The 26,324-nt window shown below is 38.1% G+C and overlaps 3 protein-coding genes across 5 annotated transcripts; 2 read left to right on the forward strand and 1 right to left on the reverse strand.

Annotated features, from left to right (window-relative positions):
- The first annotated feature begins 1,410 nt into the window (after positions 1-1,410).
- On the forward strand, positions 1,411-4,699 carry LOC131325220 (heavy metal-associated isoprenylated plant protein 26-like). Its single transcript, XM_058357351.1, has 2 exons — positions 1,411-1,635; positions 4,024-4,699. Exons 1-2 carry the CDS (start codon positions 1,549-1,551, stop codon positions 4,405-4,407), a joined length of 471 nt encoding a protein of 156 aa, XP_058213334.1. The 5' UTR covers positions 1,411-1,548; the 3' UTR covers positions 4,408-4,699.
- Positions 4,700-11,269: 6,570 nt separating this feature from the next.
- On the forward strand, positions 11,270-16,780 carry LOC131325654 (WD-40 repeat-containing protein MSI3-like). Its single transcript, XM_058358006.1, has 7 exons — positions 11,270-11,311; positions 11,342-11,660; positions 13,367-13,690; positions 13,797-13,940; positions 15,702-15,826; positions 16,151-16,246; positions 16,420-16,780. The coding sequence occupies exons 2-7, from the start codon at positions 11,352-11,354 to the stop codon at positions 16,631-16,633; spliced, it is 1,212 nt and encodes a 403-aa protein (XP_058213989.1). The 5' UTR covers positions 11,270-11,311; positions 11,342-11,351; the 3' UTR covers positions 16,634-16,780.
- A 601-nt stretch (positions 16,781-17,381) lies between these two features.
- On the reverse strand, positions 17,382-22,986 carry LOC131325656 (basic leucine zipper 23-like). 3 transcript variants are annotated; one of them, XM_058358009.1, is made up of 3 exons: positions 22,682-22,986; positions 19,813-20,761; positions 17,382-17,795 (listed from the first exon to the last, which is right to left on the reverse strand). In XM_058358009.1, exons 2-3 carry the CDS (start codon positions 20,606-20,608, stop codon positions 17,749-17,751), a joined length of 843 nt encoding a protein of 280 aa, XP_058213992.1. In that variant the 5' UTR covers positions 20,609-20,761; positions 22,682-22,986; the 3' UTR covers positions 17,382-17,748. The 3 variants fall into 3 exon arrangements, with proteins under 3 accessions (XP_058213992.1, XP_058213990.1, XP_058213991.1); XM_058358007.1 differs by having other exon boundaries at positions 19,813-20,769; XM_058358008.1 differs by lacking the exon at positions 22,682-22,986 and adding an exon at positions 22,311-22,402 and having other exon boundaries at positions 19,813-20,769.
- Positions 22,987-26,324: the final 3,338 nt, after the last annotated feature.

Consider the following 26,324-nt stretch of genomic DNA (forward strand, 5'->3'; position numbering starts at 1 on the left):
AGCTTAGAAGGTTAGGCATTCCTAGATGAATAATTAATCTCGTTATCGTGCTCGTATTATACTAGTCCAACTGATTCAAGATATGTGGTCGTACAAGTTATTTCTTGGTCCATCTTAGAGTTATAATTTACTCGTAGATCTTATAAACATGTATGATTCCAAAGGATAGGGTATGTTGTGGAGTGTTAGATTGTTTTATCTCGCTCCCATTTCCCATGCTACATATAGTTTAACCGATTGAGAAGTTATTTCTTTTATTCATCTTGAGTTATGATTGGCTCATAAATCTGATAACAATGTATGACTTAAAAGGTTAGGTAGGACAAGACTTAAAGCATTGAATAATTACCTCCCCATCACACCTATACAGCGGAGTAATTATTCAGTGTTCTTGGAGCATCGTCACGTAGCACTTTAAATGTCATTTCTACCACCCAATTGTTTGGGGCTACACACTTGTTTGTAGAAAATCATAAAAATATCAGTAAGTCTGTTTACACAGACATTTTTCACACAGATCACGCACAGATTTGTTTGTGGGGTTCACTTCGAGATCCACACAAACGATCTGAGTCGTTCAGTAAATGTAAAATATATTTTCAAGAGCCCTCGCAAAAAAAACAACTCAATCCAATATCTATAGATACTCGATTCAATCATCTAACTTTTCATCATCTTGAAATCCGAATGAAAAGTTAGATGATTTAATCGATCATCTATAAGTATCGAATTGAGCTGATTTTTTTGCAGGAACCCCTAAAAAAATGTTTTACATTTAATGAACACCTCGGATCAATTGTGTGGGACCGGATGTGAGCCCCGCAATAAATTCGTGCACAAAATCTGTTTTGTGTGTGTAGCATTACTGTAAAAATATATGGTAGAAATAGCCCGTGGTCCAAAAGCAATTAGTACTGTATAATTTTTCCATTCGAATTGCTAATCTAGTCCTGTCACTCATGGTGCTCTAGTGCAATCCGTGTAGTGCACGTATAGGGCGACACACAGTTGTTGATCTCATCAATTAATGGTTCATATTAAAAATTAATTATGACCGATGATAAATGATTTTTACCCATCATAATTAAAAATCATATCTTAACCATTCATTATTAAGATCGATGGTCCAAGTACGCCCTATAAAATGCCTTGCAAGGCTTTGCACTACAGAATTTCCCAATCCATTAGTAAGATGTGAATTGAAAACAAGAAGTTATGGATTGAAAAATCCTGTAGTGCTGCGAACAGGTTTAGAAATTTTTGCGAAAGACTTTTACTGTCTCGATCCTCTTAGATCGCGCCGATGTGGGACACGTGGCTGAAATAACTCTACGAGTGGTACGCGGACAACGGACGACTGAGATTCACGTCTGAGGTTTATATAATGTTAACCTCCTCAAATAGTCAAATCGACAACAAAAGGGTCTCTCTCTCTCGTCACATCTCAAGCGTGAAATCGAAGAGCGATAAAAAACAGACCAGTTGGTGGGATATTTGTTTGCTTCAGACATCATCTATCTTCTAGTTCGATTAACTCCATTTTCAACAATGGGTGCTCTGGATCATCTCTCTAACTTGTTCGATTGCTCCGGCGCTTCCAGCTCCCAGCATTACAAAAGACGCAGGCAATTGCAGGTACCCTTTTTCGATTCCGTATTTTTTTTTAATGCAAAGTGTTTCGAATCAGCTTGCGCGCACCTCAGACTAATCACTACAGCCTCTCCCACAGTCATGTCACGCGTTTGTGCACTCAAGAGAGGTGGTCCGAGAGTTGCTGGCAAGGGGAATCGAATTTTTTTTTTCTCACTCCGTATTGCTTCTGTGATCTTCAAAAATTTAAAAGCAACAGAACTGAACTCGTTAAGAAAATTGATTTCTAAGGGTGGCGAATTACTTGGAGTAGTTTCCTTGAAATGATCTCGGCCGGCCAGATCTACTCTGCCGAGTACAGATCTTCTCACCTCTTTCAAATTTGAGAGGTATACTGTAACTTTGGTTCTGTTTTTCCGGCGAGGTACAATACATGAGACTCGATGCATGAAACCGTTCGTGAAAAGAAATGAATATTCCAGATTCACATCACTCTGACCGTTCATTTCTTTTCGCGAACTGTTTCATGGGTCGAGTCTCATGTATCCTAACATTTTTATTTTCGGGCAGCCGGATGTTGTTAACATGACTTGGTGGTTTTCCACCGCTCCTAGGTGAAAAAGCACCACCACCGGTGTTTTGCGAGTTTGTTGGCATTTGTTTTGAGCGTAAATACTAATCGGGCCTTAAGTCACGTGATCGTTTAGAAGGACCTCCGTTTCGCTGTCAATTCGTGCTCGCGATATCAATCCTCACTTTCATGAATTTTTCTATTTCGAAAGATGTTTTCACGCTCTCGCTCATGTATGTGCACGCACATTATCTGACCTAGGTTCCAGCGGCCAGGTTGTTAATCTTTGCTTAACACTTACTCTCCTGCTTGTTTTGCTTGCCAAATAGCCTATGTAGATCTGTAGAATGGAGAAAATAGCCTATGTAGATCTGCCAAATAGCCAAAAGATACTGGTGTTATCGGCGAATTCTAAAATATGAGTTTAAAAATAAGAGATCAAAATGAACCAATTTTTCATTCTATAACACTTGGTATTCTAATGGACTTTGATTGGTGCTGTACAATGGTATGTGCAGTACCGTGTTGCGTATTTTTTGCGTATTTCTGAGCCGTTAGATCTGCCAAATAGCCTACAGTACCCTATGTGTGAATCTGAACTTCTTTTTTTCCTTCATGAAATCCTTTCATGGATCCTAAAATTTTCGAGTAAAAAATAGGAGATCAAAATGAACCAATTATTCATTCTATAACACTTGGTATTCTAATGGACTTTGGTTGGTGTTGTAATGTAGTATGTGCAGTATCGTGTTGCGTATTTCTGAGCCGTCCGATCGTGTATCTGACGGCGCGGATCTCATCTCGACAATCAACGATCGAGAATTGTTCATTGTCAAGATGAGATTCGAATCGTTGGATGCACAATCCAATGGCTCAAACGTGCGGAACATAGTACTGCGTACATCATTGCACAACACCTTCTCCAGTTCTGATATTTTAATGTCATCTATTTTCTCCACAATCCGTGTCTCGGTCGAAGCGTCAACGTTATTTTCCAACCACATGAAAAAGACTCCTTTATTCTCACCCGTATCTGGACCGTCCACGTGGCTGGATCGGGATATTTTAATTTTATGGCTGAACTACTTGCCCACCGGTATTTTGTCGTATTGCGCCCACACCCTGACAAAGCTTCCGTCCAATAACCTTAAGCCATGTGACTGAGCCGACATGCTTTACCATCCATCCTTATCGATGCCCAAAAAATCCAGTGCGTTTAGTATTTCTGTTTTTGCCATGTTCTGGTGGGACCATCTTATTAGATGAACTGGATGCACAACGATTGATCTTGGAAAACAAAAAGTCTACCTACGCGATACTAAACACAATCTCTCGCGTTGATGTGGAGCCAACACATACTAATGATGAAATAGAACAAATAGAGGGTTGATTGGAGATAGCATTATAGTTAGGCTGAGTTCTTCTAAACTTAACTTATTCTTTCATTTTGTGTGTTTTGTTCATCTTTTTTAATTTTTTTTAAGACTCGTATTTTTTTTAATTAATCATCCAATTCGACGAGAAGACGAGAAGAGTCTAAAAGTATAAAATTATGATTAAAAACAAAATAAGTTAACTAAAGATATAAAAAGTATCAAACAATTGCTTTTTAGAACTTAAGTGTCGTTTTATTTGAATTTTTTCAAAATCGATCCATATTTTTTTACTTTTTCGATTCGTGAACGATTAACCTCTAAAATTACATCAAAAAGCTATACAAAAATCACCATTCATCGAATACATCCACACTCTTCTTCTTTTTTAGTGCTGAAAAGTATATGTATTTTTTTCCTACTTAATTCCGCATTTTTTGACACATTAGTAGTCGATCCCCTAACTTATCAATTTGATGTGTGAACCAGACGGTGGAGATAAAATGCAAGATAGACTGCGAGGGATGCGAGCGGAAGGTGAGGAGAGCCGTGGAAGGAATGAAAGGCGTACAATCCGTCGACATCCAGCCCAAGCAGCACAAGGTGACGGTGGTCGGGTACGTGGACCCCGAGAAGGTCGTGAACCACGTGGCTCGCCGGACTGGTAAGAGGGCGGAGATATGGCCCTACGTTCCTTACGACGTGGTCGAGCACCCCTACGCGCAGGGCGTGTACGACCGGAAGGCCCCGGCCGGGTACGTGCGGTATTCCGAGGACCCGCGGGTGAATCAGCTGGCGCGCGCGAGTTCCACCGAGGTGCGGTACACCACCGCTTTCAGCGATGAGAACCCCGGCGCGTGCGCTGTCATGTAATCAATCACGCTAAGAAACGTAAGCACGCGCAAATTATTATCCTTCGAATGTGTTATTCCTGTTATTGTCTGTTTAATTTTTCAGAATTATGTGATCAACTGTTAAAACTTTTTATGTAGTATTGATTTTTAGGAGGGAGTAGTGTGTAATTTTGAGGTTTTTTTTAGTGTCTGTCAATTATGTACCATAAGATGGAAAACTAATGTAATTTTGAGGGGTTTTTTAGCGGTCGTGTATTGCGGATTTATGGGTAAAATAGCAAAATATGTAATCTTGTTTGGGTCTTGCTATATACTGCCCTCGCATCCCTATCTTTTATATTGTATTATATATTTCAATCAACTTCAAGCTCTGCACTTGCTTTTGTCAAGTGTACTACGTAACGACTAAATTAATACAACTGACTATCATTTCTTTTTTTCAATTGGACACTTTTGCCCTTCTATCACATGCTTTATTTGCACCTTAAAGCAACACATTTCTCAAGAAAAAGTCTGTCCACGGACTCCACACAGACTTTCTGTGCATAAATTGTGATGTGGAGCCCATCACAGGTCTCACACAAATTGATTCAAGTAGTTCATTAAATTTAAAATATTTTTTTGAGAGCACTTGCAAAACATTGCTTAATCCGATACCTATAAATGTTCGATCTAATCATTTAACTTTTCATTCAGATTATAAGATCCTAAAACATGAATGAAAAATTAGATGATTGGATCGAGTATTTATATGTATTGTATTAAGTTGATTTTTGGTGAGAATTCTCAAAAAAATATTAAAATTTTAATGAACGGCTCGGATTGTTTGTGTGCGACCCATAATAGACCCTATATTGCGATGTATGCACAGAAAATCTGTGCCAATAGCACCTCCGTACCAAAGAACCATTTCCAGTAAGTTTGGGTTCTTATTTATTTTTTCTCCTTTTTATAGTAGTATCTACTTTATTCGTTTTTGCTTGATAAACAAAAAATTAACAGAAATAGAACAACACTGAATAATCTTTTCTTTTATCAACACTGAATGCACTGAGGCACTTTGTCCTCTCTCTTTTTTTATAATTTTTTCTTTCAGGCGACACTTCTCTCCTTTTTTTTCCTTTCACTGATGAAGTATTTTATTTTATTTTTCACTTTCACCACAAACTCCATTTACTTGAAAATAATTTTTCGAGTGGCCTTGTGAAAAATCAGCCCATCCAGACAATTGTAAGTACTTAGGCCTATTTTGGCCATAATCCAAAAGGATAATTTTTTGTCCTTATTCAAATTTTTTTTACATTTGTTAGTTTTTTGTCCATTTTTTCGGATTTTTGATTCGTCGTGACGAGAGAAATCTAAAAAGTAAAAGATTACAATCAAAACCAAATTTTTTTTAAAAATTATTTTGTGGTGAAAGTGAAAAAGAAAATAAAATACTTCATCAGTGAAAGGAAAAAAAAAGGAGAGAAGTGTCGCCTGAAAGAAAAAATTATAAAAAAAGAGAGAGGACAAAGTGCCTCAGTGCATTCAGTGTTGTTCTATTTCTGTTAATTTTTTGTTTATCAAGCAAAAATGAATAAAGTAGATACTACTATAAAAAGGAGAAAAAATAAATAAGAACCCAAATTTAGGAAATGGTTCTTCGGTACGGAGGTGCTATTGGCACATATTTTCTGTGCACAGATCGCAATATAGGGTCTATTACGGGTTGCACACAAACAATCTGAGCCGTTCATTAAAATTTTAATATTTTTTTGAGAATTCTCACAAAAAATCAGCTCAATACGATACATATAAATACTCGATCCAATCATCTAATTTTTCATTCATGTTTTAGGATCTTATAATCTGAATGAAAAGTTAAATGATTAGATCGAACAATTATAGGTATCGGATTAAGCTAATGTTTTGCAAGTGCTCTCAAATTTTTTTTTTAAATTTAATGAACTACTTGAATCAATTTGTATAAGACCTGTGATGGGCTCCACATCACAATCTGTGCACAAAAAGTCTGTGCGGAGTATGTGGACGGACTTTTTCTTGAAAAATGTGTTGCTTTAAGATGCAAATAAAGCAAGTGATAGAAGGGCAAAAGTGTCCAATTAAAAAAAAAGATTGATAGTCCGCCGTAAGCAACTTTAGGCCTTGAAGTTGATAAGCAACTTTAGGCCTTGAAGTTGATTGAAATATATAATAAAATATAAAAGATAGGGATGCCCTGTGGGCAGTATGTAGCGAGATCCATCTTGTTTATAACCAATTCTTTTTGAAGCGTAATTATTTGATGCTGTCTAGGACGGAGAAACCAAATCCTCAGTTGCATAAATTTTTTGAAACGCATAAAAACTCACAATTTAAAGACCTAAAACATCTCAGTACAAAAGTACATGAATTTACTCGGCATATATGATCTCGGGTGAAGGATGGATCGGTGGATGGCTGATCGTCCATTCGTCCATTGTACGAAAGTTTTAAAAAATTCCTATCATACTCCCTCCGTCCATTTTTTAGAGTCTAGTATTTTATTTTGAGTTGTCCCTCAATAAGTGTCCATTTTGTAAAGTTAATAGGTAAAAGTTTGTAAATTTTTCATTTTGCCCCTAAAGTAGTAGATTCTTTTTTGAAAAGTTAGTGAGTAAAAATGTAATGATGATGTCTCCATAGAGGTAAAGAAAGAAAATGGAGGTAAAAGTTGATGTGAAAGGTGTAATGATAATGTCTTTTTAATAAGTTGGAGTTACGAAGCAGGACATTTAAAAAGAGACAGATAGAGTAATAGTTTTTTATTTTATAACTCGTGCGTCTGGAGTAGTTTCCAGAAACCTCGATTTATCCTGAGGCAACGGGTTTTTTTTTTCAACTCACAATGTTTTAAATTATAGAGGTTCGTCCGTTTTTTTGTTGTGTTTCAACCCAAGGCATTTGGCCAAATACGGATAAGAAAAAACAAGTGTTCGGCCTCCCAATGAGACGAAACACTCCAAACATCGGGGTATTGAAAGGTTTACACCATTGTTTACTTTAAATCTCTGGAATTAATCGAGGTTCACTTAGACTGGCCCGAACATCCAAACTCTAGTTATGAAAAGAAAAAAAAATTATATTAGTTGTGTTTGGGAATATCTTCCTATCAAAATCAATAGCTCAAATAATTTAACAGAGTCTTTTTTAGCTTTTGGGGACTTTCTGATTTGGGGTATCATGTTGGCCAAAGTCTGGTTGGGAAAATAAAATTACTACTACTTTTTTTGCGAAAAATCTATGAGTACCGACCATTGGGGGAGAGAAAACGTACCGACGGCCGCCGGCGGGCCGTCTCCGGCCACCGGACGGCCGATCCGAGCCGTTCAAAAATTTTAAAAAATAAAACCGAGGGGGCCAGCGCGGGAATCAAGGGCATCCGAGGTGTTTAGGGTGCTTGATCAAAGCACCCTTTTTTCGTGTATATATGTGTGTGTACATATATACACGAAAAAAGGGTGCTTTGATCAAGCACCCTAAACACCTCGGATGCCCTTGATTCCCGCGTTGGCCCCCTCGGTTTTATTTTTTAAAATTTTTGAACGGCTCGGATCGGCCGTCTGGTGGCCGGAGACGGCCCGCCGGCGGCCGTCGGTACGTTTTCCCTCCCCGTGGTCGGTACATATAGCAACACTCCTTTTTTTTGACATGTGCACTGTTAAATAAAGATAATACTCCCTCCGCTCCGCAAAACAAAGACTCCAAAATAATATAATTTCTGTAAAAAAAATTCAAATTTTTTTCAACAATTTACTAGATATCGAAGAGTTTTTTAAATTTATGAAATTTTTTTTAACTTTTTCTTGAAAGAAATATATTATTTTGGAGTTATTATTTTGCGAATCGGATAAACATTTTTGAACGGAGGGAATATTTTCGAATTGGGTGGTGCATGTTAATCATTGTAGGAGATTACTTTATGTCACATTGACAATGTTACCCACATGCTTGCCGCTACTTGTGAGAAAGGAATATACTTTATTGTTCTGGCCAGTAAAGATGTTCCGTATTTTGTTTGATTTGTTGTCTGACTAATGAGTGGCTAATACATGGTCGGAAAGCAAAAAAAACCGAGATATGGTCCACCACTTCCATTTTGCTGGCATGAATGATGGGAGATGTGGATGCTGCCGAGCATCTCCATGCAAAGCAAGTGCAGAGCGGTTGTTCGGCCATTTATCTCAACGACTTGAATTTTAACCAAGTAATGGACGGTTTAGATTTAAATGCGATTTATATGTCCACAAATTCGATCCGAACCGTCCATATTGAGATGAACGATTGAATTGACTGCTATCCAGGAAAATGCTTAACAGCATCCTCATTTCTAAATGATGGTGGCTAAGTGGTGTTTTGTGGTACTGTCATTGGAACTTGATACAGTTAAGCCAATATATGAAAATTTTCGGATGAATTTCACGGACACCTAAAGGCGCAGAAATTTTATTTTGAGGTTCAAAAACTAAATGCATATGTGAGTTATTTTCCCCACTTATTTCCTTATCCACAAAAATAACTAATTTAAAAGGTTAATTATATGTAACTAGCTATACACTGATAAATATATTTCTACACTCAAAAGACCTTATATGTTTTGAAAACGATGCATGATAGCCTAATCGTCATACCATCAGCTTTCAAAAAAGAGAGAATGTTTGGAGTTTCTACGCACGTTGGTGCAATTTAAAATTTTTTTTTGTGGGACAAAATTGTGAAATTTGAACCATCAAATTTGGATATCCAAGTGAGACGGGTCAAGTGGCCCACTTATATACGAATAGGGCTACAAACAAGTCGAATCGAGCCGAGCTTTAAAGTGTTCAGGTTCGTTCATTAAATTTTTAGGGAAATGATTTTGCCACTCAGTATTTTGTTAATGTTACTCCTCTGCAAGTGTATTTGAATTCGATCCAATTTTTAACCGAACTCGATCCAAAATCGAATTCTATAAAAATTTGACGAGTCAAACTTTATTAGGTTTGAGTCGAAATCGAACTTGTTCACAAACATAGAAACCACCGTGAGTTCGTTGTTATTTTCTCATGATTGAGAGGGTGTCAAATTGACTTTTTTGAGAAAAAGAAAAGAAGTTCGTAGACAATAATGTTTCAATGTAGGAAGTAAAGACTAAAGTAGGATCTCTTTCTTCGGTTAGCAAATGTCCATCTATTAAGCTCCAAAGGAAAAATGAACCACATAAAGAGATTAATTTTAAGTATACTTTCTTTCTTTTTTTTAAAATGGAGAAGAAAAATTTCCATTAATCATAAAACTTATGTAGACTTTGTAGCAACGTGATAAAAAACAAATGGACAGTCAAGATGAATTCAAAGATATATAGTCCGTCTATTTCGGATGATGTAATTATCAACATTCGGTCAAACTAATCTTCAGTGAAGATGGTAATCTTTCCAGGTCTACGAGATGAAAGGGTTTGGTCACCGAATTGAACCTGAGTTGGGTTTAAAACGGCCCAAACTAACAATCCACCCCATTATTATGATCAGAAAGAGGAGTGATAACAGAGCTCATGATATTCACTAGTCAAAAGCTCATTCGAGGTAGTTGTCTCTATATAAACAAATTAAACTTGCATATTTTTCAACATTTGTAAGTTTTCAAATCAAAACCGAATAAGTTACTATTCGGCTCGTTTAGCTGAGAATTCTTAACAACTTCGAGTTACTTGAGAATGACTCTATTAAAATCAATTGAGATCGAGTCATCTCAATAAAAAAGACTAACTTGAACATATTTTGAAGCTCGTAAAATATTGTAAACAAACTTTGATTAATTCACTCAGTTACTTGCTACAATACATCTTTCGGACTAAGCCCGCCAGGATCTCATATTGGGCCGTCATTGCACCGAAACAGACTTGTTGGCCCAGATCTAAACCCTCCACTGCGAACATCTCACAGGGCGCCTACAATAGCGGTTCATAAATAAACTAAGCTTGAAAGTTACTACACAGTTCAATGTTATTAGTTAAAAAACACTCAAGATAGACTCTATTAAAGCTGGTTTGAGATCGATTTACCTCATAACGAAGTCAAGTACCAACATATTTTAAAATAACTCCTCAAGTTTTAAAATTACACTTAAATAATTTACTAATCGACTCATTAGACTTTTTTTTATATTATCTAATCATGGAAACAACACTCCACCAACCACACTCACTTGTGTGCATTGCATGATTGGTAATGAGCGAGCAACCACTTTGAAACTACTCTGCAACCACCAATTATGTAGTGCCAAAAGATGTGGCTCTTAGCCCATTTGGTTGTATCCCTTGCATGTCTTGCAAAGAAAAGGCCTGGGGTTCGAGTCTATGAAGAGACATCAATCATCTCTTTTGATTGTGAACAAATTAATTCCTACTAATCTTCACTGATGTATACAATGTTGGCAAAAAAAAAAAAATCATGCAATGCCACATAGGTGGGTGCGGTTGATATTTGTTCCAAGCATTATTGATTTTTATCAACCCAAATCAAAAGATAAATGGGTAGTAGTTTCATGGAGAGTACCTTATTCGACAGAGACTCCAATGCAGGGTGTAGTGCACGATTTGAGTCGTTCAATAGATAATTCAGATCTGCATGATTCAAGATGAAACCTGCATCATTGGTTATCGAAATAGATTACTTGTGTTGCGCATTACACCTCTGTAGTGCAGGGTGCACTACAGGACCCCAAGTCTATTAGGCATCCCTCAAACATCTTTTGGACCAAGAGCCCACCATTATGTCACATTGGGCCGTCCATACACCGAAACAGACTCGCCGGCCCAGATCTAAACCCTCCACCGTAAACATCTCGCGTTGTCTCTCGCCTACAAAATCTGTTTACTGCTCCCTCCAACGCAACCATTTTGGCGGGAAAACCAGTGTCGCAGAGAGAGAGAGAGAGAGAGAGAGAGAGAGAGAGAGAGAGATGGGGGAGGAAGACGAGTCAGGCGTAGAGCAGTTGGTGGAGGAGGAATTCGCTGTGTGGAGGAAGAACACCCCGTTCCTGTACGACCTGGTCCTCTCTCACCCGCTCGAGTGGCCTTCTCTCACCGTCCAGTGGCTCCCCTCTCCTCTGCCGCAACCCTCCGATGGATCCTTCGCCGTGCACAAGCTGGTTCTTGGGACCCACACCGCCGATGACTGCCCAAACTTCCTCATGGTCGCCGATGCTCACATCCCGTGTAGCCCTGCCACGTCGACGGCGACGGGAGCGGCGACTGACATGATTCCCAAGGTGGGTTTTCGAGATTGGTGCTGTATGCGTGATGGGTGTGTGATTTCGTTTTTTTTGTTTTGTTTTGTATTGGTGTGTGGGTACGCCATGTGTTTGATTAAATTGCTAACTGAATCTAGTTTAGTTTGAGATTTGTAAATGGTTCTCACTTTCTCTTTCTAGTGCCAGTAGGGGCTGCAAATGAGCCCACCCGGGCGACTTTTAGAATACAAAAGTGCTAAAACCACGAACAACAAATGAAAAAACACACTTGCAAGGTGTGGGAGGCCACACACACTGCACACCACCAGTGTGAGTGGATCCGACACATCTTGTGAGTGTGTTTTTGCACTTGTGTGTGCGCAAGTGTTTGTGGTTCTAGCAAAGTTGAATATATACGAGTTCGTTTGTTAAGGTTTTTGCGAACTCGAGCTCGAGCCCGATGAAAATTTTATGAGGGAATCCCGAGCTGTGCTTGACTCGGTTTGAGTTGATCTTAAACTTGTTCAGGAGCCTTAATGAGCAAAAAATATTAGATATTTGTGCTCTCATACATGTAAAGCTGCAAATAAATCTTTTGTTATGTACATAAATAAGTTTATACATATACGAATTCCAAAGCATATACATCTTTAAGTTTTTAGTAGTTGTAAATGTTTATACATGTACAAGTTATAAAATTTTCTTTATGTATATATACAAGTTATATAAGTTGATACAGGTTCAAGTTTATATATGAAATTTTCATGGTATATATTCATACTTTTGCAAGCCTAATCGAGCCGAATAGTGTCAAGTTCAAGCTCGGCTCCTTTATTAGATGAGCCTAAAATTGAGGCTTAGGTTCGGTTTGTTTAATAGACGAATCAAACTCGAACAAGCCTTTTTATGGAGTTAAGCCTCAATCAGTTTACGAACAACTTGGTACATTTGCAGCCTTATGTGTGTGTGAACCGTTGATTTAATGACCAACTGAATCTGTTTGGTTTGGGATAGTAAAATGGTTGTCTAACATCTTAGCGGGTAGAAAAGGGAAGGTTTTGAATATGACTGCGGTCTGTTTAGTTTATAGATTTTAAAAGCACGATCTGATATGCTAGTTTGTTGTGAAAAGAACTTCTGAATATCATTTGTGAGTTCTTTTCAATATTTCGAAAAGGGAGCATGTTTGTTCCTACCTGTATGGAAATGATTCCAATATTGTTCAGCCAGCTACACTTGTGTGAACATATATGATTGGTTAAACAATGAGGTGGGTCCAATTAAAATAGTGACCCCCACTCTTTTAGCTAATTACAAGCGATGGTTGTATTCACCCACTTTTTCAGATGGTGTAACATAATTCATTCCGTTTGGAAATGGATTGGAATGAGGTCAGGTTATAGGGAGTGAGATGATTCTCAGAAAGAAGCAATAGCCCAGATTATGCTGCACAACCTACCATTCTTGCCCATGGCTACTGTAGAGCAGCACTTTTTATACAAAGGCAACGTTTTGTGCACCTCTCTTGTTGCTCAAGTATTCGTCTGTACTGGTTGCTTGTTTGAGCCTTGTGATGGTCTCTCTAGATTATTTAACGAGGAGATTGATATATCATAGGGGAAAGAAGATAAGCATTATGGGAGGATGGCCTACTTATATACCCTCCTATGCATGCCTGATCATGTATCATCTATGTGCATCAAGGTATGTGCTTTCTTATACAAAAGAGTTTTTCTTTATAACAGGTGGAGATCATACAACAGATACATGTTGATGGAGAGGTGAATAGGGCACGATGTATGTTTCAGAACCCATCTGTTGTTGCAGCAAAGACTAGTGGGCGTGAAGTGTATGTCTTTGACTGTAGCAAACACTCAATGAAGGAGGAAGGAGCATCTTGCAACCCTGACTTGAGATTGAGGGGTCATGATAAAGAAGGGTATGGTTTGTCTTGGAGCCAACTAAAAGAGGGTTACCTTTTGAGTGGTTCAAATGACTGCAAAATATGTTTGTGGGATGTTTCCTCAATGCCTCAAGATAAAGTGCTCGACGCAATACATGTTTATGAGGTTAATTTGTCTCTTACCCTCTTCATTTGTGTTTCCATAGCACATAGTCGTTTGTTGTCAATTGGATTTGTTCAATGCTGAATTAATCGTTACCTCTGTGAATTAGGCTCACGGAAGTGTGGTTGAGGATGTAGCCTGGCACTTAAAGAATGAGAATTTGTTTGGGTCTGTGGGGGATGATTGCTACCTAATGATTTGGGATTTGCGCACAAACACAGCCCAACATTCTGTCCAAGCTCATGAGAAAGAGGTAATTTTGCAATTATCTTCACTTGCATGGTTGTGCCACTCTGTGAATAGGCATTTCTTGGTTTCCATCCATGCATTCTGAAATGCTAACAATTTTAACCTTTATAAGATATGACTGTCATTAGTTCTGTGTGATATTCAATTTATTCGTTAGTCACTGTGATTGATTTGGTTACCTGTTCCATGGAAACATGTTTATTTCTATAATCTGATTTTATTGGCATTCCAACTGTATATTTTATATGTACCAACTTTTCAAGACTACTTGCCATGGTGTATCACTAGGGTGATAGGATGAATGAGCATTGGGAGAACAAGATAAATCGATGAGATCAGTTGGAAATAGAAAAAAAAAAAAAATTGATGAAGCTATAAGTGTTGCAAGTTGATTAGTTTCAAGCTGAATCCACTTGGGAGTCCAGACGTACTGGAATCATTCATAGTGAGGTTATTTGTCATAGTGAGATCTTACTTGTGTTTAATACGTCACTTTCAACCCTACTCTATCAGCAGTAAGGTGTAAATCATAGGCCCCTTTAAGTCAATTGCAGTTTTTGTACTCTGTTGTACCATCAGCCATTAGCATCTTCTTAAGTAGAGAAATGAAAACTTAGTCTCAAAGTCGCCAAAATCCAAACATATTTTGTTTTGTAATGCCAGTTTCCAATACATACTTCTTCATCATGCGAACTGTGTACCAGTACCACTATTGTTTTTTTAGCTAGTATTCAGTCAATGACCTACTTGTCTTGTTCAATCCTACCGTATTTGTTTATGGGCCTTTATTCTTATGTTTTATGCCTATATGGGCCCCTCCTATATGGAACAATGCTGTCTCAGATTAGTAAGAAAATGGCACCAATTTACCCAAAAAAAAGAAGGAAAAAGGTTCGGTCTCCAGACGTTCATGCAGTTTTGTCACTACCCTTAGCATGTATAAATCTGCGTAGCTTGTGAAAATAGAAGTAATAAGAACGCATATTTTGGGTAGTTCTCTTTAATAGTAACACCATGAGTTAGCCCAAAGATTCTTATTCTGCTGCATTACTGTATGTTTTTCAAGTATTGACATGTAAGTGCAAATTCCAGTTACGTGCTTGAGGATAAAGGACAAATTGCAAAGATAAAATTATGTTCCAATTCATATACTTTTGTAGTTTTTGGGTATGTAGCAGTAATTGATTATTGATCTCGGTTGTGTTTGTATGGATCCTACAACAGTACTAAATTTGTTCCCAGTCACCGCTCGGAACTAGATGTTCAGGAAACTTGGAAGCTTTTTCTATTGGTTTCCCATTGCTTGGTTTGAAAAAGCTTGGGCTTCTGAAGTGACCTTGAGATGTTTTTCGTGTTCTAGATTGACCAATTAGTGCACCTAGTCCACTCCTAACAGCTCCCCCATTTAACGGGAGCCAGCTCTTGGGAGTGGTCCTTTGGCGTTCACCCTGGGTGCCACCAGTCTAGAGTTTGCAATGGTTAAGGGTCGGAGGATCTGCCTTATATGAGTGACAAAAGAGAAAATGAGTTTGTATACTGTCCTTTTGGCATTCACCCTGTCTAGTCTTTGCAATGGTTAAGGTATGGAGGACCGCCTTGTATAACTGAAAATAGAAAATAACAGTTTGTCCATAGATTTTGAGGTCTGATTCCTTACTTTGTCCTCTTCTCCCATTTGTGCAACTCATTTTTTGTTGGTTCTCGGCATAAGAATATTCATGGCTTTGTTGTTTTTACTAATAACCTTTTCTGTTCATGGTCCCAGGTGAACTACGTATCCTTTAACCCTTATAACGAATGGGTTCTGGCTACTGCATCATCAGATACTACTGTTGGTTTGTTCGATATACGGAAACTGGCATCTCCATTGCATGTTTTGAGTAGCCACACGTAAGTCTTTTGGCTTTCAGATAGATCTTATACTCCAGTGCCATGAGAATTTAATATGTTGATGAGCTCTGAAGATTTGGTAATTTTGGGTGAAGTTGCTGCATTGGTAACTGAATTTACAAAAGGATATTTAAACATACTTGATGGTGCTTTGGTTCATGTATTTTCATGCTCTGTATCAGCATCAGTTAGTATTTCCCCTTATAATGTCAACTATTATTTCACAAAAGTTTCAAAGGCAAAGATGTTTCTGTGTCTGAAGTGTTGTGATAGACTTATAAAGTCGACTTTCAAAAGCTGCTCACTGGATTGTTTTCCTTACAGGGAGGAAGTATTCCAGGTAGAATGGGATCCTAATCATGAAACTGTTTTGGCATCGTCCGCTGGTGACAGGAGACTCATGGTTTGGGACCTTAACAGGTATTGTATTGAGTTTGATATACCGCTAAAACTTGTGTATGGTATCTGGTGTTTCAATTCCCTTTAAATTATGACTTTAATTGTTATTAATCTTCTGATACGCATGTATGAGAACAGGTATTTGAAACTACTTAAATATTTCCCATTTTATTCTAATGAATGAATGGCTTCAGGATTGGAGATGAGCAGTTGGAAGGAGAAGCTGAAGATGGCCCACCGGAGCTTCTGTTTTCTCATGGCGGTCACAAAGCAAAGATATCTGATTTCTCGTGGAACAAGAACGAGCCGTGGGTTATTTCAAGTGTAGCTGAAGACAATAGCCTTCAAATATGGCAAATGGCTGATAGTATTTACCGCGAGGATGATGATATCCAAACTGTGAACTAATCTGTAACTCCCACAGGGGTGTAGTGCAATCTCTCCCTAGAGGTTAAGCTTTGAGTTAGAGGATATGTCTTATACATCTGATATGATGTTTGATTTGAAACTTCTTGAACTTTTAGTTCGTTAACATGATCATCTACTTTGATCAAAGTTTGTTGTCATTGACATGGGTATTTTCGAACTTGGAAAACAAATACTACGTACTACCATCCACTCCCTCTGTGGTGCTGACCTTCTCCAACACCCTAGTGCTGGCCTTCTCCACCACACGTGCCGCCAACACTGGGGTGTTGAAGAAGGTCAGCTCCAAGTGGCAATGAATGATCAGGCGAATGGTCCTAGATTTGTAAGAAAGTTGGAACGGTGTTTTTTTTAGGGTGAGAATCAAACAAATGAAGCTTATGTTGATACAATCATATATGTATTTGTAAGAAAGTTGGAACGGGGTTTTTTTTAGGGTGAGAATCAAACAAATGAAGCTTATGTTGATACAATCATATACGTGCTCCTGTTAGACCGAAGAGTAGCCAAAACACGCATGTAACTCAACTACCTCAGCTCGTAGTATTATTAACCAAGGCCATACTGAAACTTGTCACAATGAAGGTAAGTCGACCGCATGAATTCCTCTCTGCCATCCTATTAACCTGAAAACTTAGAGCTCTACCATAACAAGAAAGACATCCAGCATCCAACATTTAGCTAGAAGTTTCCATATATTAGGGAGTAGGAAATGGGAAGAAAATACATATGGAGAAAGAACTTAAAGATTGAAAAGGTTGAAGGATAAACAGCCGAGCAATGTTTTCAAACTTCTTCACGAACTTACATGTCATAAACCATAAAAGGACAGAGCAGAAAAGCTACAGAAGCTTCATGGACGCCAAAAGTTGGGTCTCTCCCAGCTAAGTCCTACAACCAACTGTATCACGGTCAATACATATCACAAAATACAGACTGAATCAATAAATGTAGCCAACGTCGATACAGCAACATAACCCAATATCAAGGTAGCGCGGAGAATTTGAAAACTAGAACATGTTGTCCAAGGGGAGATGCACGGAAATCCAGCAAAACTACTTATTGGTAGACATAAAGTATCCTGCATTATTAATATGCTACATCCCAGTAGCTCTTGAGCCTCCCGATGCTGCACGAGTCCCTCCTGATAAAACAAAATACAATGTGCTTGTTTGTAAGAAACAGCAAAAGAAAGTCAAAAGTCCTCAAATTACATCAAAGCTTAGGTGCTTCTAATTAACAAAAACAACATATTTCAGAATGTTAACAAAGAAAACATGGTTCATACAGTTTCAAACTAACGTGTTCATGTCTAAATCAATGCCTGCGCCCTTTCTTCATTTTCTTTCTATTTCCCACCATCTTGCAGTTATTTCTTACCGGTCAGAACTTTTCCAAGCCGCAGCAATATGAATAATATACTAAAACACACATGAGGTTCACTGCATAGTCCATATAATCATACAGATGCAGTAGGAATTCTTACACATCTTTTAGGAAAAATGTCCTCACCTAATCCTGCCACCTCACAAATAGATATTGTATACTAGGAACACGAATCTTTATTACACATTAATCCAATAGTTGTTGCTGCCTCATCCTGCACTTATCAAGAAAAATATATAAAGGGCTCATCCTATCTGGGCCAAACTTTAGCTTACTGTACTTATCTTATCCTTTCTTCTTACATAGACATCCCAATCTTCAATTTTATTGGAGCTATTTACTTATTCTATAACGGAAGGTGATTTGGGGAGATGGAAAGCCTATTGAGATCATTTTTGTGGGCTGGTGTTAAGCTCAAACAAAAGGGGCTATCATGAATGAGGGTCAGTTTGTGCAACTATGCTCAGACACCTGCAGGCAGTATGTAATAAGCTGATACTTATATGGGTTAAATGGATACATAAATACATCAAAAACCATCCTTGCATCTGGGGGTGGCTACTCGTTCACCCAACGTTGTTCCTTGGAGTAAGTTGGGGTTCAACCAAAATGTTCCTAGATGGGCTTCCATTCAATAGTTCTCTTTTTGGAGAAGCTGGGAAAATAGAGACAGATCAACGGATAGAGGGGGGGCAACTGTTTAGTTTGTTTGCTACGTTGCAAGCTGAGGATCTCATAAGAAGTTGTTTATTGAGTGCAGTTTTTCTTCAAATGTATGGAGAAATTTGTTGAGATGGAATCATATCAGTAAAATGGCAATGTTAGCCATAGGTGTGTTCATTTGTCTGGGGTTCAGCCACGTTTTGTCTTGCTGCCTCTTTTAGCTAATAAACCTTTACCAAACCAAACTAAACAAAACAAACCAAGCCTAGTTTCCCAGTCAATTGGGGCTGCTAAATCTCAAGTGAACCCACAAACAAAATCCACCCTCAGATCCAAAAAACTGACCGCAACACAAATCCATTTCCCTCGGGCTTCAGGTCCTACCTCAAACAAGCTGATCATGCTAGGTTGGATTGGAAACTATCTAAATCACCATAATATCAAGTGATATCGAAGAATAGTACTTTTCTCAATGAAAGTAACTCTAACTTCATATTACAAGTAATTATGCTAACCAAGAGAGAAAAAAATGAAAACCAAAATGTCATGGCAAAAACACACCAAGCTCAAACTACACTAACTGCAGATAAGACTGCAGAGTCACGAAACAGCGAAACTATAATACTAGTCCTACAAATTGCAAAATTTCCTCATAGCGTTATTCTTCAGCTGAAACTTTGAATGTGGAGAGAAGTTACTGTTATTTTCAACATGAAATTAACACCACTCCACAGTCAGAGATCCAACTGCTTCCAGTTAGGAGCCCGAAAATGAAAAAGCATCCAACATTGAGATCAGAAATGAGCAGACCCGGATATAAGAACGTGAAGCATATCAGATAAAATTGAGAACATGAAACATATTGGATAAACATGTCGAGTTGTGCGTAAGCTGGGTCAGACCCTTGGTTATCAAAAAACATATTGTATAAAATTGCAAAAAACAAAACTGCTTCCAGTAAGGAACCCAAATTTTTTAATAAATATTATACATTGCAGTCACTCATTACCATACAATAACACTAGATGTATCCTACATACCTAATTTTAACCGGTCCTACATTTTCTATCCATATCCGAGAAAATAACTGAAACATAAAACATCAGTCTCACCTTTTCTCTTGTTTGCACGCGAAGGATTGACTGTAGAAGATACATTCCCATTTCCACCACTAGAGAAGTCCTTCAACCCATCATTTTGATTCCCCAAACAGGGAATAGTTTCAAATTCACAACCATTAAAGCCCTGACCATTTAACAACATATCTTCCCCACTTTTTCCTTCCACCCCTGGTTGAAGGCAGTAGCCCTGATCATCACACTCGATATTACACTGATTTGGTATGTACGCACCGGGAAAGTTTGGATTAACCATGTTTTGATACATATTACCACTTTTAGCCGGCTTCTGATAAGGAAAAGACCCAATCTCCCCTTCAATCCTCCCTCTGATGTCCACAAGCAAACACTTGAGCCTTGCCACCTCAGCCTCCAATGCTGCCTGACCTTGCAATCTCTTGAGCAACTGCTGGTTCAGAGTCCTCAATCTCACAACTTCATCCTCTAGAGAAGCAGCACGTGCCTTCTTCTTCTCGCGGTACTTGCGAACCGCTTCACGATTGCCCACTGAGCATTTCTTTGACTTCTTTTCTGAGGACTCCGAAGTATCTTCAGTGGAAGCCTTATCTTCACTGGTGGCGGGCAAGATTTTGGTGTGCACATGAAAACAAGTGTGCGTGTGAGAGGAATCGGGACCCGGTGGGTTGCAAGTGTGGGTATGAGTGCAGGCATGTGTATCCTTGAAAATGTCGTCGAAAAAGCTATCCATAGAGCAGCTTCCAGGGAGATCACCCATGTTGGTACTTGCAAACACCTCTTGGTTTGAGAAATCGAGCTCCCCGTCATCCATTTTGATAAAAACAAACCACCAAAGCGACTGAACAAATATACCCAAATCTAACAGGACGGACAGGCTTACGACTCCGACCTTTACCCAATCTGCTGATTCTTTAATCAACGTAGATACTCAATTTCTTAGATTCAAGTTGGGTGTTGGAAAACACTGAAAACCTGGAGACAAAAATGCAAGACAAAAATCAGGACTTCGAATGCATAACCAAGGAAAAAAGAGTTAAGCTTTGAAAATGTTGCTATGCAACTTGAACTATTGGTGATAGATCGAATGGGTCAGGCAATAACCAAGTAAAGAGAGTGAATTAAAGGATAAAAGTCATAAGCCATATTTCTCTACACAATCACATGACAGAAAAAAAGGTTGGAACTTGAAAAGACACTAGCTGCCATAGAAACCCTATAAGTGATATATCAAGTGGTTCAAGTAACAAGTAAAACAAGACCCAAATTCTTATCCCAGTGAACTACTAAACATTATTATTCCAATCTTAAAGTCAGAACCCAAATAGCTCTATGCAATCTCAATCAACCAAGTTAGGAAAAAGACGGAAAAATTGCAAAACTAGAAAAGACCCACTCACCACAAAAACCCTAGAACGCACAATTGGGCGATTATCCAGTCAATCCCATGTGCACTTAACAAGAAAACACAGTGAATTCAAGGATAAAACTCATAAACCATATTTCTCTAGGCAACCACACAGCAGAAAAAGGATGAAACTTGAAAAGCCACTTTCAATCCCTATAAGTGACATATTGAGGAGGAATGCTACATACACTACACACTTTCACTACACCATCCACTACATTTTTTATGGGACTCATTTCGGGTCCAACAAAAAATACAGAAAAATATCCATAAATTTTAAAATAATATTTTAGGGGGCCCTGCAAAAAATCAGCTTTAACCAGTATCGGTAAGTATTATTTCTAAATTTATAGGAGTGAAAATGCTCAACTGCGCAGTTCCGAACATACGAACCCAAAAATAATATTTATCGATACCCGTTAGAGATGATTTTTTACGGGGCCCCCTAAAATATTATTTTAAAATTTATGGATATTTTTCTGTATTTTTTGTTGGACCCGAAACGAGCCCCATAAAGAATATAGTGGATGGTGTAGTGAAAGTGTGTAGTGTATGTAGCATTCCTGCATATTGAGTGGGTCAAAACAACAATCACATGTAAAAGCAGACCCAAATTTACAATTGAACCACAAAAATATTGTAAATTAAAGCTTAAGTCAGAACCCATTTTGCTCTACGCAATCTCAAAGCAGCCAAGTAGTAAAGAAAAGACTGTAACCGGAGAGTGTCGATGTCCGACACTGGTACGTTACCTCTGACAAAGTGTCCGTGCTACATAGGCAATTACCCGGTCAATCCCATATGCAATTTACAAGTACACACAGTGAATTCAAGGGCCATATTTGTCTAGGCAATCACATAGCAGAAAAAGGATGGAGCTTGAAAAGCCACTTACCATATAAACCCTAGAGCTAGAAGTGACATATTGAGTGGGTCAAAACAACAATCAACAAGTAAAAGCAGGCCCAAATCCATATTACAATTGAACCACCTAAATATTGTAAATTCAAGCTTAAAGTCAGAACCCATTTTGCCCTCGCAATCTCAAAGCAGCCAAGATAGTAAATAAAAAGACGGTAATTTGGAAAAATAGAAAAGACCCACGTACCACAGAAACCCTAGAACGTAATTGGCAGATTATCCAGTCAACCCCATGTGCAGTTAACAAGTACACACAGTGAATTCAAGGATAAAACTCATAACCCATATTTCTCGGCAACCACATAGCACAAAAAAGGATGGCACTTGAAAAGCCACTTACCATAGAAACCCTAGACTTCACATATTGAGTGGGTCGAAAAAACAATCAACAAGTAAAACCAGACCCAAATTCATATTACAATTGAACCACATAAATATTGTTAATTGTTAATTCAAGATTAAAGTCAGAACCCATTTTGCTCTACGCAATCTCAAATCAGCCAAGATAGTAAAGAAAGAAAAGAACGTAATTCGGAAAAATAGAGAAGACCCACATACCATAGAAACCCTAGAACGTAATTGGGCGACTATCCAGTCAATCCCATGTGAAATTCCTTCCTTCCGATAAAGATGGCCGTGATTTTGGAATACTGAAACCCTAGAAACCAAGAAACGGTGTCCAGAGAGAGATTATAAAGGAGATGAGGAGCGATGGCAAAGGGACAAAGTCCAATAAAAGGGTGGAAAAGATGGCAGCATTTTAATGGAGGAGAGGAAATGGACGAACCAGGGGAGCCGCAAGTTCAAGGAAATATTCCGAAGATGCACAGAGCCAGTGGGTCGCTTTCTCTTTCTCTCAGAAGTCCGAAGTATGAAAAGTCTTCCAATAATGCCACGATGACAACAAAAAATTTACATCTTTACAACATTTGCCAAGTCATCAGTGGGATCCACAATTTTACCCAACACAAAAAAAAAATAAAAATAAAAGGAAAACAAAGAAACCAATACCAGATCTGAAAACCAACTGAGAGTGAGGGAGAGAGAGAGTAAGAGGGAAGAGGACTGGAGGAGCACCACCACCGGCAACACCCATTACCACCGGCAACTCCCACCACCACCGGCGACCTCCACCACGAGCTCCACCCAACAGTTGATTAATGCATCTCCCTAGTCTCAGTCTATCCTGACTCAAATTCCTCAGTCATCTCTTCTTCCGACCCACGAATCTAAGGACTTTAATTGTTTGCTTTTTTGTTTAATCTGCAAGGCCGGGATGAAAATTAGACAACAATACATCTCGGTTGTTTCTATAGATTTAGAGAAAGAGAAACCCATGGCAAACCAAGAATAATCCGACGAAAAAAATTATGGAATTAAACCCATAAGATGTTGGAGGTGGAGCCGGTGTTGGTGGTGGTCGCCAGCGGTGGTGGGTGTCGCCGGTGGTGGTGCTCCTCTAGTCCTCCTCCCTCTCACCCTCTCTCTCCCTCACTCTCCGTTTGTTTTTCAGATTTGATATGGGTTTCTTTATTTTCCTTTTATTTTTAATTTTTTTTGTGTTGGGTGAAATTGTGGGTCCCACTAATGACGTGGCAAATATTGTAAAGATGTTGTAAATTTTTGTTGTCATCGTAGCATTACTGAAAGTCTTCGGCATCTCTATTATAAAGCCGAAAGGTGTGGGGACAAGTTGTTAGAACGGCTTAGATTCATTTGATCCAAAAGCTATAGTGCATCCTCTCATTTCCCGGTTAAGTGTCCATGATTTTCACCTCAATCACACAACTGTCATCCCCTTTCAACCGGGATGCGTAGTGCCATAGGCACGGGCTAACACTAATAAATTTAAAACGGGTAAACTTCACTTTCCTTGCCTGAGGTTTCTGACAATTACAGACATTTCCTTCCATTTCTTCATTTCTTCGAAATCGTAGGGTACCACTCGACGAACAAGGGGATTGATCGATTTCAAACCCTAAGCCATTTCTCTCTTCCTTTCAAATTTCTCTCTCAGTGATAGAAGACATTGATCGATACACTCCTCTGTCTCTCTCTTCTTCGCACGTAATGCACGTAATACACCTAAGGATTAGTAAAACTCATCACAACCCTACTAGCACACACAATCTTTCTCTTTTCTTTTTACAATTTTCTTTATTCAGTGTCATAGAATGAGCAAAAATGTATTTTTGCTTTCCTCGTTAAAGTCTGTTAGGTCCTAACCTTGATAGGAGAGGTAAACGTAATTTCAAAAATTTAAAAGGAAATATATGTAATTTTTAGAAACCTCAGGGTAGGTAAGTGGAATTTACCCATTTTAAATTTATACGTACCCTGAATAAATTTGAGACCAATAGTCTCGTAGTTGTCGAGAATGTTGTGTGAGAACTACATTCTCAGAATAAGCTTTCGCATGGTCTTATTGGTTATTTTCTCTTAATCTTTATGAGATCTGAGTCAAATTTTTGCATCATATTTTTTGTCCCAACGAGAAGAATTGAAAATGTATAAAAACATAAATCGAAGTTAAAAACAATTCATACATATAAGTCGACGAAAAAGACCCAAAGATTAATTTTACATCAACTTTTTTTCTAACTTTGGTATATGTTTCTATATTTTTTCAATTCATCTCGTCGAGACGAAAAATATGATGTAGAAATTCGCCCCAAATCTTGTAAAGATTACGAAAAAACAACAATAAAGACCATGTAAAAAAACACTCTTAAAAAGTTAGGTCAAAAGGGACCGACGTCGCCAAAATCATTATCCTGGAACAGAAGAATAAAGCAGATCTCCTGGAGCCATATATTGCCTTGTAGCCGAAGAAAAAATTATACTGGGTACGTAGTTAATTGGTCATGGAAGTCCAAAAGAGTACGGTATATACCTAAGCGTGTTTACTTACAGAGATTGGGACCTTTTATGAAAGCTGTGTTATTTTCTTTTTTCAATTATTATAAATAGATATTTCTTGGTCCCCAAGAAATAATCGTAACGAGAATCGAAAGCGTCTTCTTCCTAATGTGGTCATGATTTTTACAATATGATGAAATATATAGTATATACTTCAACTTATGCCTTTGGATGACAGGGATATATTGCAGAAGTTTATTTATGGTCTAAATCAATAAGAGAAGTTATAAATTGAGGAACTTTTTGTCCCAATAGCTAGATGAGATCCTTGTTTTGTTTGTATTGCAAAAGATGTGGGGTCTATGAATTGAAGGTGATTTTTCCAACTGGGGGACGGTGTTGTGGACAAGTTGTACGGTGCTGAGCGGCATTCGAGCCGTCCGTTCGGTTATCCAACGGTCCAAATTTCATCTCCATCGTGTAGCATCCGAGCCGTTTATTATCGAGATAAAATTTAGATCATAGAATTGCCGAATGAACAGCTCGGATGCTGCCCAGCACAGTGCTATGTCCCTATTATAGAACAATGATTTAAATAACTCTTCTTAGGTTTGAGGGATATTTTAGACGATTTATTTTGCCTCTCTTTTCCTTTCGTTTCTATTTAATTTATTATGCCGTTATTATTAATTCATACATGTAGGAATAAATGAAAAACAAAAATATCAGATACACCATACGAGAAAATTAACACACACACACACCCCTTAAATGAAAATGAGAGAAATTTGATACAATCACATTCCATAGATGACATTATACTCATAAGAATATTTGCCTTCTCAAATTCCAGTAATATTTTAACCAAAAATGCTACTTGCACAACCGTTGTGTTGGTTGTGTGCGTAATTCTGACCGTCCAGATGTATTTGGACGGTCTAGATTTTATAAAAACTCTTCCAAGGAAAAGTTCAACTTTTATGGGAAAGAGTTTGAGCGAATCCTGACCATTTATTATAGCAATGGACGACTAGAGATTGGTTGTGTGTTTTCAAAGCTTTCGTATGAAAAGATCATTTCTATTTTAAATTCATCGTGATTCTATCTTGCCATTCCAAAATTCACAATTGATATTATACATTTTTGTCAACGTTAAGCTTATAAACTATATATGATGTCAGCCCATATGATTTGTTGAATATCCCAGTTCGGGTTTTTAACTCCAACCCGGGAAAACAAATTAAAGAAGAAGAAAAGAAAGGGGGGAAAGTACGATTATCATGATCATATCAAGGAAAAAAATATAGATTAGTCAATAATTTGCTCGATTATGTTTACCTTA

Source organism: Rhododendron vialii, chromosome 5a, assembly GCF_030253575.1.
Source record: "Rhododendron vialii isolate Sample 1 chromosome 5a, ASM3025357v1".
In the NCBI taxonomy this organism is placed as follows: domain Eukaryota; kingdom Viridiplantae; phylum Streptophyta; class Magnoliopsida; order Ericales; family Ericaceae; genus Rhododendron; species Rhododendron vialii.

Excerpts from the sequence above, each read along its gene's own strand:
- LOC131325220 (XM_058357351.1), top strand. The coding sequence starts at position 1,549 with ATGGGTGCTCTGGATCATCTCTCTAACTTGTTCGATTGCTCCGGCGCT. Across the intron at positions 1,636-4,023 it reads AAAGACGCAGGCAATTGCAG|ACGGTGGAGATAAAATGCAA; the intron begins GTACCCTTTTTC and ends TGTGTGAACCAG.
- LOC131325656 (XM_058358009.1), bottom strand. The coding sequence starts at position 20,608 with ATGGATGACGGGGAGCTCGATTTCTCAAACCAAGAGGTGTTTGCAAGT. Across the intron at positions 17,796-19,812 it reads GCGTGCAAACAAGAGAAAAG|GAGGGACTCGTGCAGCATCG; the intron begins GTGAGACTGATG and ends TTGTTTTATCAG.
- LOC131325654 (XM_058358006.1), top strand. The coding sequence starts at position 11,352 with ATGGGGGAGGAAGACGAGTCAGGCGTAGAGCAGTTGGTGGAGGAGGAA. Across the intron at positions 13,691-13,796 it reads ACGCAATACATGTTTATGAG|GCTCACGGAAGTGTGGTTGA; the intron begins GTTAATTTGTCT and ends TCTGTGAATTAG. Across the intron at positions 13,941-15,701 it reads TCCAAGCTCATGAGAAAGAG|GTGAACTACGTATCCTTTAA; the intron begins GTAATTTTGCAA and ends TCATGGTCCCAG.